The sequence below is a fragment of the Mobula birostris genome, chromosome 3 (genome assembly GCF_030028105.1).
Source record: "Mobula birostris isolate sMobBir1 chromosome 3, sMobBir1.hap1, whole genome shotgun sequence".
NCBI classification, from domain to species: domain Eukaryota; kingdom Metazoa; phylum Chordata; class Chondrichthyes; order Myliobatiformes; family Myliobatidae; genus Mobula; species Mobula birostris.
Window position 1 is genome coordinate 155148883 of NC_092372.1, and position 12858 is coordinate 155161740.

The 12858-nt window shown below is 41.6% G+C and overlaps 1 protein-coding gene across 1 annotated transcript in view; it reads right to left on the reverse strand.

Moving 5' to 3' along the window:
- Positions 1 to 9695, reverse strand: part of LOC140195704 (band 4.1-like protein 4B) — a 283259-nt gene extending 273564 nt beyond the window's left edge. Inside the window, exon 1 of the mRNA XM_072254417.1 lies at positions 9266 to 9695. Coding sequence (XP_072110518.1) covers positions 9266 to 9523 — 258 coding nt within the window. The 5' untranslated portion in view covers positions 9524 to 9695. The remainder of the gene's footprint in view (positions 1 to 9265) is intronic.
- Between the last annotated feature and the right edge of the window lie 3163 nt (positions 9696 to 12858).

Genomic DNA, 12858 nt, shown 5'->3' on the forward strand with positions numbered 1-12858 from the left:
GTTTATGATAAAAATCACAAGTTTACTGAAGATGAATATTAATTTATTTATTGACATACAGCACAGAGTATACCCTTCCAGCCACTCACCCAGCAATTCCCTAATTTAATCCTAGCCTAATCACAGGGCAATTTACAATGACCAATTAACCTACCAACTGGTACACCTTGGAACGTGGGAGGAAACTAGAACACCAGGAGAAAACCCACGTGGTCACAAGGAGAACGTACAAACTCCTTACAGGCAGTGGTGGATTAAGTCCATGTCTATTGACTGTGTTCTCTGTAAGCTTCTCTGTTGCAACTGAGGGAAATCAGCAAATTGATGAATGAATTACTCAACATAAAATAGCCTGAAAAGATAATTATATAAAGTATAGAGAGTTTATAAATGGCACAAGTTCAAGTGGCATATCATATGAAAAATTTTAAGATTATCAAGTTTACGCATCAAAATTATTCGCTCAAATAAACAAGACATAACGTATTAAAAAAAACTGTTGTATTTCAGTTAATGCACATTCCAAACTTAATTGAAAATAGTACTTAAAAACTAAGCTATTGCCTTCCTGGTTTACTGTCCATCTGTTAGAAAAGAAAGATTCCATTATTGCCTTAGCTAGATTGTGTAGATAGCTCTCCTCAAGGTCAGCAGCAAACTGTCACCTGCTTCACTGTTCAATACAAATCCAGGTCAACTATTCAACATTAGCCATTCCCTTATCTTCTCAAGCAAATAATCCTAATTTATTTATGGAATTTCTCATTGGCCTCGACTTAAAACACAAGGTGCTGGAAATAGTCAGATCTGGCAACAATTGTAGAAAGAGAAATAAAAAAAGCTCTTATGGAAAGTCATGAACCCAAAACATTAGCTTTGTTCATCTCTTCACATATGCTGCTCAACTTGCTGAGCACTTCCAGTATTCTTCTAGCTCAGATTTCCACTATGCAGCATTCTGCTCTTCCTTTCTTCCTTCCAATAATTGTACTCCAAGTGATGTCTCACCAGTTCCTTATAAAGCCTCAGCATTAGAGCCTTGCTTTTATATTCTAGTCCCCTCAAAATGAATGCAAACATTACATTGGCCTTCCTCACCACCGACTCAACCTGCAAGTTAACCTTTAGGGAATCCTGCACAAGGACTTCCAAGTCTCTTTGCACCTTGGATTATTGAATTTTGTGCCCATTTAGAAAATTGGCTATGCTTTTGTTCCTTCTACTAAATTGCATGACCATACACTTCACGACACTGTTGAAAAGACACACTCTTTAATCCGGGCAGCATCCTAGTAAAATTCCTTTGCACCCTCTCTAAAGCTTCCACATCTACAACCACCCTATTCCTTCTGTGGACAAGCCAATTCTGAATCTATGCGGCCAAGTTTCCTGAATCTGGTGCCTCCTAACTTTCTGAATGAGCCAGCCATGGAGAACCATGTGAAATGTCTTACTAAAATCCATACGCATTACATCCACTGCTTTGTCTGCAGCAATAACCTGCAGTAGTTCTGAAAGAAGCAGCTGAAGAGACTGTGGATTTATTAGTAGTAATCACTGGATTCTAGAATGATTCTGGAGGACTTGAAAATTGCAAATGTCACTCCACTCTTTAAGAAGGAAGGGAGGCAAAAGACAGGAAATTATTGGCCAGTTAGCTTACCTTCAATGGTTGGGAAGATGTTGGAGTACATTATTAAGGATGAAAATGCAGGGTACTTGGAGGCACATAATAAAATTGGCTAAGGCCGTCATGGTTTCGTCAAGTAGAAATTTTGATGAACAAATCTGTTGGAATTTCTTGAAGAAATAAAAGGCAGGATAGACAAAGGAGAATCAGGGGATGATGTTTTCTTGGATTTTCAGAGGACCTTTGACAAGGTGCTGCACATGAGGCTGTTTAACAAGTTAAGACCTCACAGTATTATAGGAAAGGTAGCAGAATGGATAGAAGATTGACCTACTGGCAGCAGGCCAAGAGTGGGAAAATTGGAAATTTTCTGGATGTCTGCCTCTTTTCACATTACATGTCAATGACTTGGATGATAGAATTGATGACTTTATTGCCAAGTTTGCAGATGATACAAAAATAAATGAAGCATTGAAGAAACGGAGTATGCAGAAATACTTGGGCAGATTAGGAAAATGGATAAAAAGGTGGCAGATGGAATACAGTGTAGGGAAGTGTATGGACTGTGCCTTTATTCCTTTGGTAGAAGGAATAAAGACACAGAATATTTTCTAAATGGGGAGCAAATTAAAAATCTGAGGTGCAAAGGAACTTAGCGATCCTCATGCATGATTCCTTAAAAGTTAACTTGCACATCGATTTGGTAGTAAAGAAAGCAAATGAAAAGTTAACAGTCATTTCTGGAGAATTAGCATATAAAGCATGGTTTTAAGGCATTGGTCAGGCTGCACTTGGAGTACTTAGAGCAGTTCTGTACCCCTTATCTAAGAAAGGATGTGCCAACATTGGAGAGGATCCAGGGGAAATTCCCAGAAGTGAGAATTAATGCATGAGGAGCATGTGATGGCTCTGGCCTTATACTCACCGGACTTTAGAAGAAAGAGGAGATATCCCATTGAAACCTATTGAATATGGAAAAGGCCTAGACAGGGCAGGCGTGGAAAGGACATTTCCCGTAGTGGGGAGTATAGAACCAGAGGGCACAGCCTCAGAATAGAAGTATGTTGCTTTGGAACAGAGATGAAGAGGAAATGAATCTGTGAAATTTATTGCCACAGACAGACAGCTGCAGAGGTCAAGTTATTGGGTATACGTAAAGCAAGGGTTGATAGGTTTTTGATTAGTAAGGGCATCAAATGAGAGGGATGATAAATCAGCCATGATGGAATGGCGGAGTAGACTTAATAGGTTGAATGGTCCAATTCTGCTCCTGTGTTGACCACCCCTAATCAGGCTATGCTTATCCGGATGCTCGTAAATCATGTCCCTAAGAATCTTTTCCAATGGTTTGCCCACCACCGATATAAGACTCAAGGACTATAATTCCCAGTTATCCTTATTACCTTTCTTGAACAAAGGAATAGCATTTTGCCACCCTCATCTGATACTACTCCTGTGGCCAGTGAGGGCAAAAAGGTCATCACCTTTGGCACAGCAATCACTTCCCTCAGTAATTTGTTGGATATCCCTTCTGGTCCTGGGGACTTACCTATCCTAATGCTTTTCACAAGTTCCAGCACATTCTGTTTCTTAACACTGACATGTTCCAGCCTGTTCTACACTGGTATCACATTCACCACTGATGAATATTGAAGCAAAGTATTCATTAAGGACCTCCCCCACCTCCTCTGATACCTGCACACATTTCTCCTTCAATCTCCAATCGGTTCTACTACATCTGTACCCCACATACACGTAGAGCACCTTGGGGTTTTCCTTAATCCTATTCATCAAGGCCTTCTCATGTCTCCTTCCAGCTCTCCTAAGTCCATTCTTCAGTTCCTTTCTGGCTACCTTGTAACTCAAGAACCCTGTCAGATCCAAGCTTCCTAAACTTTAAGTACACTTCTTTCTTCCTCTTGACTAGATGTTCCAGGTTCCTTCACCCTACCTGCCACAAAGGAACGAACCTCTACAGAACCCCACACAGGGCTCTGCTGCTGGGTGTTCCTGAGATTAGATGTTTCAAAAGGAACAGGGAGGGAGGTAACAGAGCTGGGGGGGGTGGCATCTCTAATCAGGGATAATATCGCAGCTGCTGAAGGGGAAGACAACCTGGAGGGATCGTTTACTGAGTCAGTATGAGTGCAAGTCAGAAACAGGAAGGGAGCAATCACTCTTTTGATAGTATTCTAGAGACCTCTTCCCCCAATTGCAACAGAGACACTGAGGTGCACAGTGGGAGGCTGATTTTGGAAGGACGCAAGAAGTATCGAGGTTGTAATCGTGAGTTAGGTTTCGAGAAAGCATTTGATAAGGTGCAGCAACAGTTGTTCCTCTGGAAAATATCAGTAATAAACAAAAATTTCCTGATTAACAAGATACAATATAGACATAAATAGGATTTTATCTGGATAGCAAAATATAACAAATATGTACCACAATAGTCAGAAAAATATGAAAATGTTCACTTTCACAGTAAAAATAAAGATACTGAATGCTGAGAGATTGCAAGGTGGTCTCGGTATCGCAGTGTACAATTCACTAAACACTAATATACAGACACAGTACATCCAAGTAATTAGAAAAACTAACAGAACATTCATTGATGAATACAAAAATACAACAGAAAAATAGGGAGGCTATGTTCACCAACAGAGGGCTTGGTGAAACCAAATTCGGTGTACACGCAAACTACTTACAATTTATGTACAGAGGACATAAATATTCTTGGAAGAATTTCCCGGGTTTACTAGTCTAATAAGACAAACTGCTCATTCTAGTTATGAGGAAATGTAGGACAGACTAACCTTTAACACCTGGAGATCAAAAAGTGAAAAGGTGAGGTTACAATCAGGTTAGTCATGATCTTACCAAATACAGCTTGAGGGACTGTAATCTACTCTCAATTTGTATATTCCTAAAATGCAGATCTTTGATCATGCTTTTGGTTATGTCCCCTCTCTCTTAGTTTGTATCTTATCTTGCTTCTTTGTAGCACCTTGAAATGGTCACTGGAGCAGAGTTTCAGATTTCTAGATCAATGGGATCTCTTCTGGCCTGTATAAAAAGGACAGGGTACCAATATCCTTGCAGGCAGATTTGCTAGAACTGCTGGGGAAGGTTTAAGTTAGCAGAGAGATGGGAACTGGAGTGATAGGACTTAGGATGGCATACAACTCAATACAGTGTGTACTGAGATTGTGAGAATGGACAGGCAGATGATAGGGCAAAATTGCTGTCAGTCAGATGAGGTAAAGTGTTCAATGGGGCAAAAATCAAAAACAGTGATGAATACAGGATAGAAAGTGGTATATTTGAATGTATGCAGTAGGTGATCTTGTAACACAGTTACAGATTGGCTGGTATGAATTTGTAGCCATCACTGAGACAACTTTATACTTCATTGTCACCAAACAATTGATACTAGAACGTACAATCATCACAGCGATATTTGATTCTACGTTTCCCGCTCCCTGGATTACAAATCGATAGTAAACTGATAAGATCACATTTGGGAGCTTAACAATCAGGAATATAACTTGTATCAAAGGGACAGGTAGGTAGGCACACAGTGTGGGTTGGCTCTGTTGATAACAAATTAAATCAAACCCTTAGAAGGAGGTTACATATGATCAGAAGATGTAGCATTCTTGTGGGTAGAAACTGCACGGGTAATAAGACCCTAATGGGGGTTATACGTAGGCCCCCGAACAGTAGCCATTATGTGGGATATAAATTTCAATGGGAAATACAAAAGGCAATGTTACGAAAATGATGAGGGATTTCATTCTGCATGTAGATTGGGAAAATCAGGTGGGTGCTGGATCCCAAGAGGTGGAATTTGTTGTTATGAGATGGCTTTTATAGCAGCTTGCAGTTGAGACCACTAGTGGAAAAGCAATTCTGGTCTGGGTGTTGTGTAGCAAACCAGATTTGATTAGGAAGCTTAAGGTAGAGGAACCCTTAGAAGACAGTTATCACAATATCATAGAATTTGCCCTGCAGATGGAGAGAAGATAAAGTCAGATGTATCAGTATTACAGCGGAGTAAAAGGAATTACAGAAGCATGAGAGAAGAGTTGGCCAAAGTTGATTGGAAGGGGGCACTGGCAGGGATGATGGCAATACAGCAATGGCTAGAGTTTCTGCCAAGGATGGATACATGCCAAAGATGAAGTAGTACTCTAAAGGGAGGAGGCGGCAACTGTGGGTAACAATGGAAATCAACGACAGCATAAAACCAAAGGACAGAACATATAATATAGCTAAAAATAGTGGGAACTTGAGAGGATTGGGAAGCTTTTAAAACTAGAAGGCAGCTGGAAAAAAAAACAGAAAAGATGATATATGAAGGTAAGTTAGCCAAAAATATCAAAGAGGATACCAACAGTTTTTTCACACACAGGATAAAAATAGAAAAAGAGAAGCGAGAGTGGTTATTGGACCACTGGAAAATAATGCTGGAGCAGGACAAAGAAATGGCAGATGAACTTAAGTATTTTGCCCCAGTTTTCACTGTGGAAGACACCAGCAGTAAGTTGGAAGTTTGAGAGAATTGGGGGAGCAGAAGTGAGTGCAGTTGCTATTACAAAGAAAAGGAGCTTGTGAAGCTGAGAGGTCTGAAGGTAGGCAAGTCACCTGGACCAAATGGATTGCACCCCAGTGTTCTGCAAGGAGTAGTTGAAGAGATTGTGGAGGGATTAGTAATGATCTTTCAAGAATCACTAGATTCTGATATGGTTCCAGAGAACAGGAGAATTGAAGGGAGTGAGGCAGAAATTATTTGAAGAAATAACAGGCAGAATAGGCAAAGGTGAGTCAGTGCATGGTGCTTATTTGGATTTTCAGAAGGCCTTTGACAAGGTGCCGCACATAAGGCTGCTTAACAAGATAAGAGCTCGTGGCATTACAGGTTAGAAGATTGGCTAATTAGCAGGAAACAGAGTTGGAATAAAGGGAACCTATTCTGGTTAGATTCTCCATAATAAAATAGAGAAGACTTCATGGGCCAAATGCGGCTCCTATGTCGTATGACAGCTGATGACAAGTGGTCAGTACTGTGACCGCTTCTTTTCACATTATATACCAACGATTTGGATGACGGAATTGATGGCTTTATGGCCAAGTTTGCAGATGATACAAAGATAGGTGGAGGGCCAGGTAGTACTGAGAAAGCAGGCAGTCTGCAAAAGGGCTTGGACAAATTGGGAGAATGGGCAAAGTAGTGCAGATGGAATGTAGTGTAGGGAAGTAAATAGTTACGCAAACACGAGGAAATCTGCAGATGCTGGAATTTCAAGCAACACACATAAAAGTTGCTGGTGAACGCAGCAGGCCAGGCAGCATCTATAGGAAGAGGTACAGTCTACGTTTCGGGCTGAGACCCTTCGTCAGGACTAACTGAAAGAAGAGCTAGTAAGAGATTTGGAAGTGGGAGGGGGAGGAGTAAAAGAAATAAAAACATAGACTATTTTCTAAATGGGGAGAAAATTCAAAAATCAGAAGTGCAAAGGGATCTGGAGTCCCTGTGATGGATTCCCTGAAGTTTAACTTGCAGGTTGAGTCAGTGGTAACTAAGGCAAATGCAATGTAAGCATTCATTTCAAAAGAAGTAGAAGATAAAAGCATGAATCTAATACTGACGCTTTATAAAGCATTAGTCAGACTACACTTGGGAGTATTGGGAACAGTTCTGGGTGACTTATCCAAGTTAAGATGTGCTGGCATTGGAGAGGGTCTAGAGGAGATTCAAGAGAATTATCCTAGCAATGAAAGGGTTAATGTTTGATGGCTCTAGGCCTATACTTGCTGTAGTTTAGAAAAATGAGTTGGGGGGGGGGTTCTCATTGAAACCTATGGAATATTGAAATGCTTAGAGAGAGTGGATGTGGAGGGGATATTTCCTATAGTGGGTGAGTCTAGGGCCAGAGGGCAGAGACTCAGAATAGAGGGATGTCCATTTAGAACAGAGATAAGGAATTTCTTCAGCCAGAGAGTGGTGAATCTGTAGAATCCGTTGCCACAGACAGCCGTGGAGACCAAATCATTGAGTATTTTATTCATTTGGATCATCAAATTGCATGGTAGAAAGGAAACGTCTCAGGCAGTTTTTTTTTCCCAGTTAATCATTGAAAATTTTCCTGAGGACCAGATCATCCTTATCTTCAAACCAGCTTCATTTAGCTGGGTCTTGAATGGTAAGTGGCCAAATTTGAGGCAAGCAATGAATCAAACTATCAAAGGATATATAACCCTCTAAACATAAGCACTCCCCCACAACAGTGAACGAATGAGACGTCAAAACTTCCATCACAAAAATAAGATTACTTTGTGGAAGAGGATATTGGGAGTTTCTGGTGAAAAACTTTTTGGAGGTGTTCAGATTCTAGTCAATAACATGAATGCGGGCTCCATTTCGAGGTTAGGCTTCTAAAACAAATACTGCATCTTAAACTGACCTCTGGTTCCAAAGATAATTAAGGATTTTCTTTAGCGGCGCAGTTTTTCACTTTATCCATTTCAAAATCTATTAATGTTAAGAAAAGAAAGCATATATTTGCAAACAAAAAACACAAAAGGAAGAAAATGGCAGACAATAGAGATAATATACATCGCTGCAAAACAACATGTCTGTATGGTGCTACTTGTAATAGTTTACAGATTCACCAACTGACTGACTGAAACTGAATGAAATGGTCCATGACAGCTCCAGGATTTACGAAGAAACCAAGTAGCTGAGTTTCGATTGCGTTACCAGATCCGCCAAACCCTGTTTTGTGCCCATCGCGTACAACTTCCGTGTGTGGCTCGATAGCTGTTTACCCACTGGTGTGAATTCAGGAACATCCTTCAAACTTTCACCTGAAATCGGTTGCTATTTGGAGTCTCAGCCGTCAGTTCTTAACTCCTAGTCTGCCTGTTTCCTTTCTGCATTTTCAGTGAAGGATGTATTTATGTTTTTAGCTGAATTTGCATGAGACTGCATAAACATTAAGTCAACTAATTACATAACTAACCACATTTCAGTCTGGTTATTCTCCCCCCCCCCCCCGCCTCAGGTGGCTCACAAGCACTTTCTTTCCCATACCCGATCGGCGGTTTATTTCCTTTCATCGCCCCCCCCCCCGCGCTGCAAAATTCTCCTGCACTTTCGCATTCTGAGATGTCTTTTCCCACGGGATGATGACAAACCAAGGTTTGTTCTCATTTGCCCCTACTGTAAACGAAATCACAGATCTCGGGATGATATGAACATAGTCAAACAAGAAAGAATTGCACAGGATTCAACATTCTTGTTTAAGGAAGCAGGAAGACAACACGCACGATTGCTCCCCTTCAACGCATCTGGTCACGGAGAAATGGAACGATTCTCTAACACTTTTCTCTCAAAGGCAGCTACGCTTCACATGGTTATAGAATCACACCGAGACAAACGTACTGTAGATGCAAATAACAGGTATTAAATTGAGCAATACACAGGAGAATGGAACTTAAAGCTACATTGATAGACAGAGAGCAGATCTTCCTCGAAACCAATCCGAACCTGCATGGGTAGAAGAGTTTACAACCTAACCTGCGCACAGGTGGATTCAGATTTCCATCTGCTTAGGAACTGACGCTCCAGAAACTCACCGGCAATTCCACGCTAATGTCCGTTCCATCCAGAAGCTGCACTCTGCAGGTCAGGATCGACTTACTATTGCCAGCCGCGGGAATGTGGACCATGGTCCCAGTGGGCACAGGTGTGGCCGCATGAACTCCAGCGACGGCTCCAGCAACAGTTGCGGCGTCCCGGCCTCCACCGTGACCACCACTTCTTCCGCCATCCCGCTCATCCATGTAGCGGCGAACTGAGCGGCGTCCGAATGTCCTCCGCAAAAACCTCATCATTTTCGCCCGCTTGGTGTTTCTCGCCCCCAGCACCACCACCGATGCCCCCCTCCCCTCGCAGCTGGCCGATCGGCTGTCACTGGCGGCTCCCGCGCGCCTCGATGTCGTTGAGCGAGTGTGGCCGCGGTCCAAGCATTCACCGACAGTGCGAGCAGCGAGCACCGAGCACGCCCAGGTGAGAGGCAGACGCCAAAAACCGAGCGGTACCGAGCATGCGCGCACCTACACTCAGGCACCCGCAGCAGGCATGCGCGCACCTACACACGGAGTCGCACTGAGCATGCGCTTCCAACCGGAGACGATGTCCCCCACCCCCTAACACTCCACCATCCCGCCTTTCCTCTCGGCACCCAGATAAGCATGTGCGAACGTGGCACCGGTCTCACGTTCACGTTTACCTTCCTCGCGTAGATAGGAAATGACGTAGAATGGTGCTCACCTGGACAGGTAGTTGAAAGGAGAGGAGGAACCTGTTATTTATTCATTGTCAGGTTCTAGGTGATTGGGAAAGGTCGGCATTATATTTGTCCTTAAGAAGGTTCTCTTTCTGATTACGGGACCCCTGCAATGCTGTTGAGTGGCCAGTGCAAAGATTTTGCCTAATTGACATGATAAGTTGGGCAATATGTTTCAGGTTATATTGTGTACGTTGAAGTAGAACATGTACCTGGTGGTTCCCATGCACTTGAAGTACTTGTTCTTTGTGGTGGAGATAATTGGTTTGGAAGGTGTGGTTGAAGCAAGTGGGTAACTGTAGTTAGTTAATACACACTTCAAACAGAGTGGGCTGGTGATAGAAGGAAGGGATGTTTGAGGTTGTTTAAGAGATACAAAATCAAATGAGGTTCTTGGATGGTGATGAGTGTTCAGTCTTATTGAAGTTGCTATTTTCTATGGATTAGTATTCCATCACAATTCTGATGTTACTTCAGCTGGTGAAAGGACATTATTTGCCATGGGATTCTCTGCCTCAGAGCTGCTCTCATTGCCAGGGTAATTTGTGGCTGTTTTGGATGAGTTTCTGGTCAGTGATGCCCCTGAAGATGTTGTTAGTGAGGGAATTTGGCAATGGTAGTGCTGTTGAATGTTAGATTGTATCTTGATGGAAATTGCTGTAACCTGATGTGAGTGTTACCTGCTGTTTATCATCCTATATTTCAATGTGGACAGGCATTTGCTGCATGCAGGCATGGACTATTTTTTTATTTGCTGATGAGCTACAAGTGAACTGAACATGATAAGTGAACATCAATTTTTATATGATAATGGAAGGTATTTTAAGTTGTTGATGTTTAGGTCTGCAGTAATATCCTGTGCTAGAATGATTAATCACCAATGGTCATAACTTTCTTCTGAGACTATCCCACATAACACATTTATAGTGCTACATAACCTGATGGAGGATGTCCTCAGTGTGAATACAGGACTATCTCTACAAGGACTGAGGTTAGCATGAACTTGTGCATCTGCCACAAGTAAATTGAAGAGGACATGACCAAATAGGTTCCTCTCTTGAGTCAGTTTACCTGCTGTCTGCCACAAACTCCACCTGGCAGCTGAGTCCTTCTGTGGCCAGCTTGGTCCATGGTGCTGCAACCAAATCTGTCACTGATAGGCACTGAAGTCCTCAGCCCAGACTGCTTTCTGTGCCGTTGCTATTTTAGGTGTTTTTTTTTCTAAATGTTTCAACATGAAGGAGGTCTGTCTCATTAGCTGAGCAGAAATATTGTATAGTGATTATAAAAAGGCTAATTTGTCCAACTTTGATTCACAGAATCTGGAGTGAATGTGGAGGACTATCTGTATGCTACTGGTCGGTCAAAATGTCCCCAGGGCTGAGATCAGGGAATCTGATAGGGCATAATTCTGTGTGTATGACTCTGTCTGGTTGTTACTTGACTGAGTAATACCAATCTCCAGTGATTTGTGAGGAGGTAGCCGCAACATTGACAGGGTAGGTAATGACTTTGCCATGCAGGTGATTTGTACAGTTTTATTTCTTCTCTGCTATCAGTTATCAGCTTGCTAAGCCAATTCATAAGGCATTTAACATTGACTGGGTCTGAAGTCAGATATTGGTCAGACAGGGTAAAATTTTCATCCCTATTTTAAAATCCTTCCAAACTTTTCCCTTGTCTGTTCTGTGATCTCTTTCAGTATTTAACCAATTATCAATGCTTTTGAAGCTCAAATTGAATTGCTATACCATTGGTAGCCAAGTCTTCATCAGCCAAACACTAAGCTCTGGATTTCTTTCTCAAACATTGTTTGTCTCTTTGTAACCCTTTAAGTGCTCCTTAAAATCTACCTTTAGGAAGATTCATCTGATACATTCCGAAATAGTAAGGTTACTGATGATGGAGCATGTTAAATTTTAAATCTTATTCTGATGGGAACAGTTGGATTTGCATATGAGGGCTACAATATTTTTAAAAAGTTAAATTGCAGCTATATAAAAGTCAATTCTCACTTTTTGCCAAAGGGAAGCCAATTTTGGGTGAAAGTTATTAGTTTTAGAGGATAGATGCAAATGAAACACAGCTGATTAACAGGAAATTGGAAAAGTTGTATTCCAACCTACAAACAAGTGAGGGAAACCTACTCATTGATCAGTGGTAAGAATCTGTAATTTCATTTTGCAGCTTATCAAGCTCATCATCAACCCCACTGTGCTGATGTTTTGCAGCATTTGGACAAAGCAATAGATTCAGTTTTATGAATTTCATGTTTGTTATCTGTCATTAAGTACACTTTGAGTATACAGTGGCATGCAAAAGTTTGGGCACCTCTGCTCAAAATTTCTGTTACTGTGAACAGCTAAGTGAGTAAAAGATGAACTGATTTCCAAAAGGCATAAAGTTAAAGATGACACAATTCTTTAATATTTTAAGCAAGAAAACTTTTTTATTTTAATCTTTTACAGTTTCAGAATAACAAAAAAGGAAAAGGGCCCAAAACAAAAGTTTGGGCACCCTGCATGGCAGTACTTAGTAACACCCACTTTGGCAAGTATCACAGCTTGTTAACGCTTTTTGTAGCCAGCTAAGAGTCTTTCAATTCTTGTTTGGGGGCTTTTCACCCATTCTTCCTTGCAAAAGGCTTCTAGTTCTGTTAGATTCTTGGGACGTCTTGCATGCACTGCTCTTTTGAGGTCTATCCACAGATTCTCGATGATGTTTAGGTCAGGGGACTGTGAGGGCCATGGCAAAACCTTCAGCTTGCGCCTCTTGAGGTAGTCCATTGCGGATTTTGAGGTGTGTTTAGGTTCATTATCCTGTTGTAGAAGCCATCCCCTTTTCATCTTCAGCTTTTTTACAGACGGTGTGATATTTGCT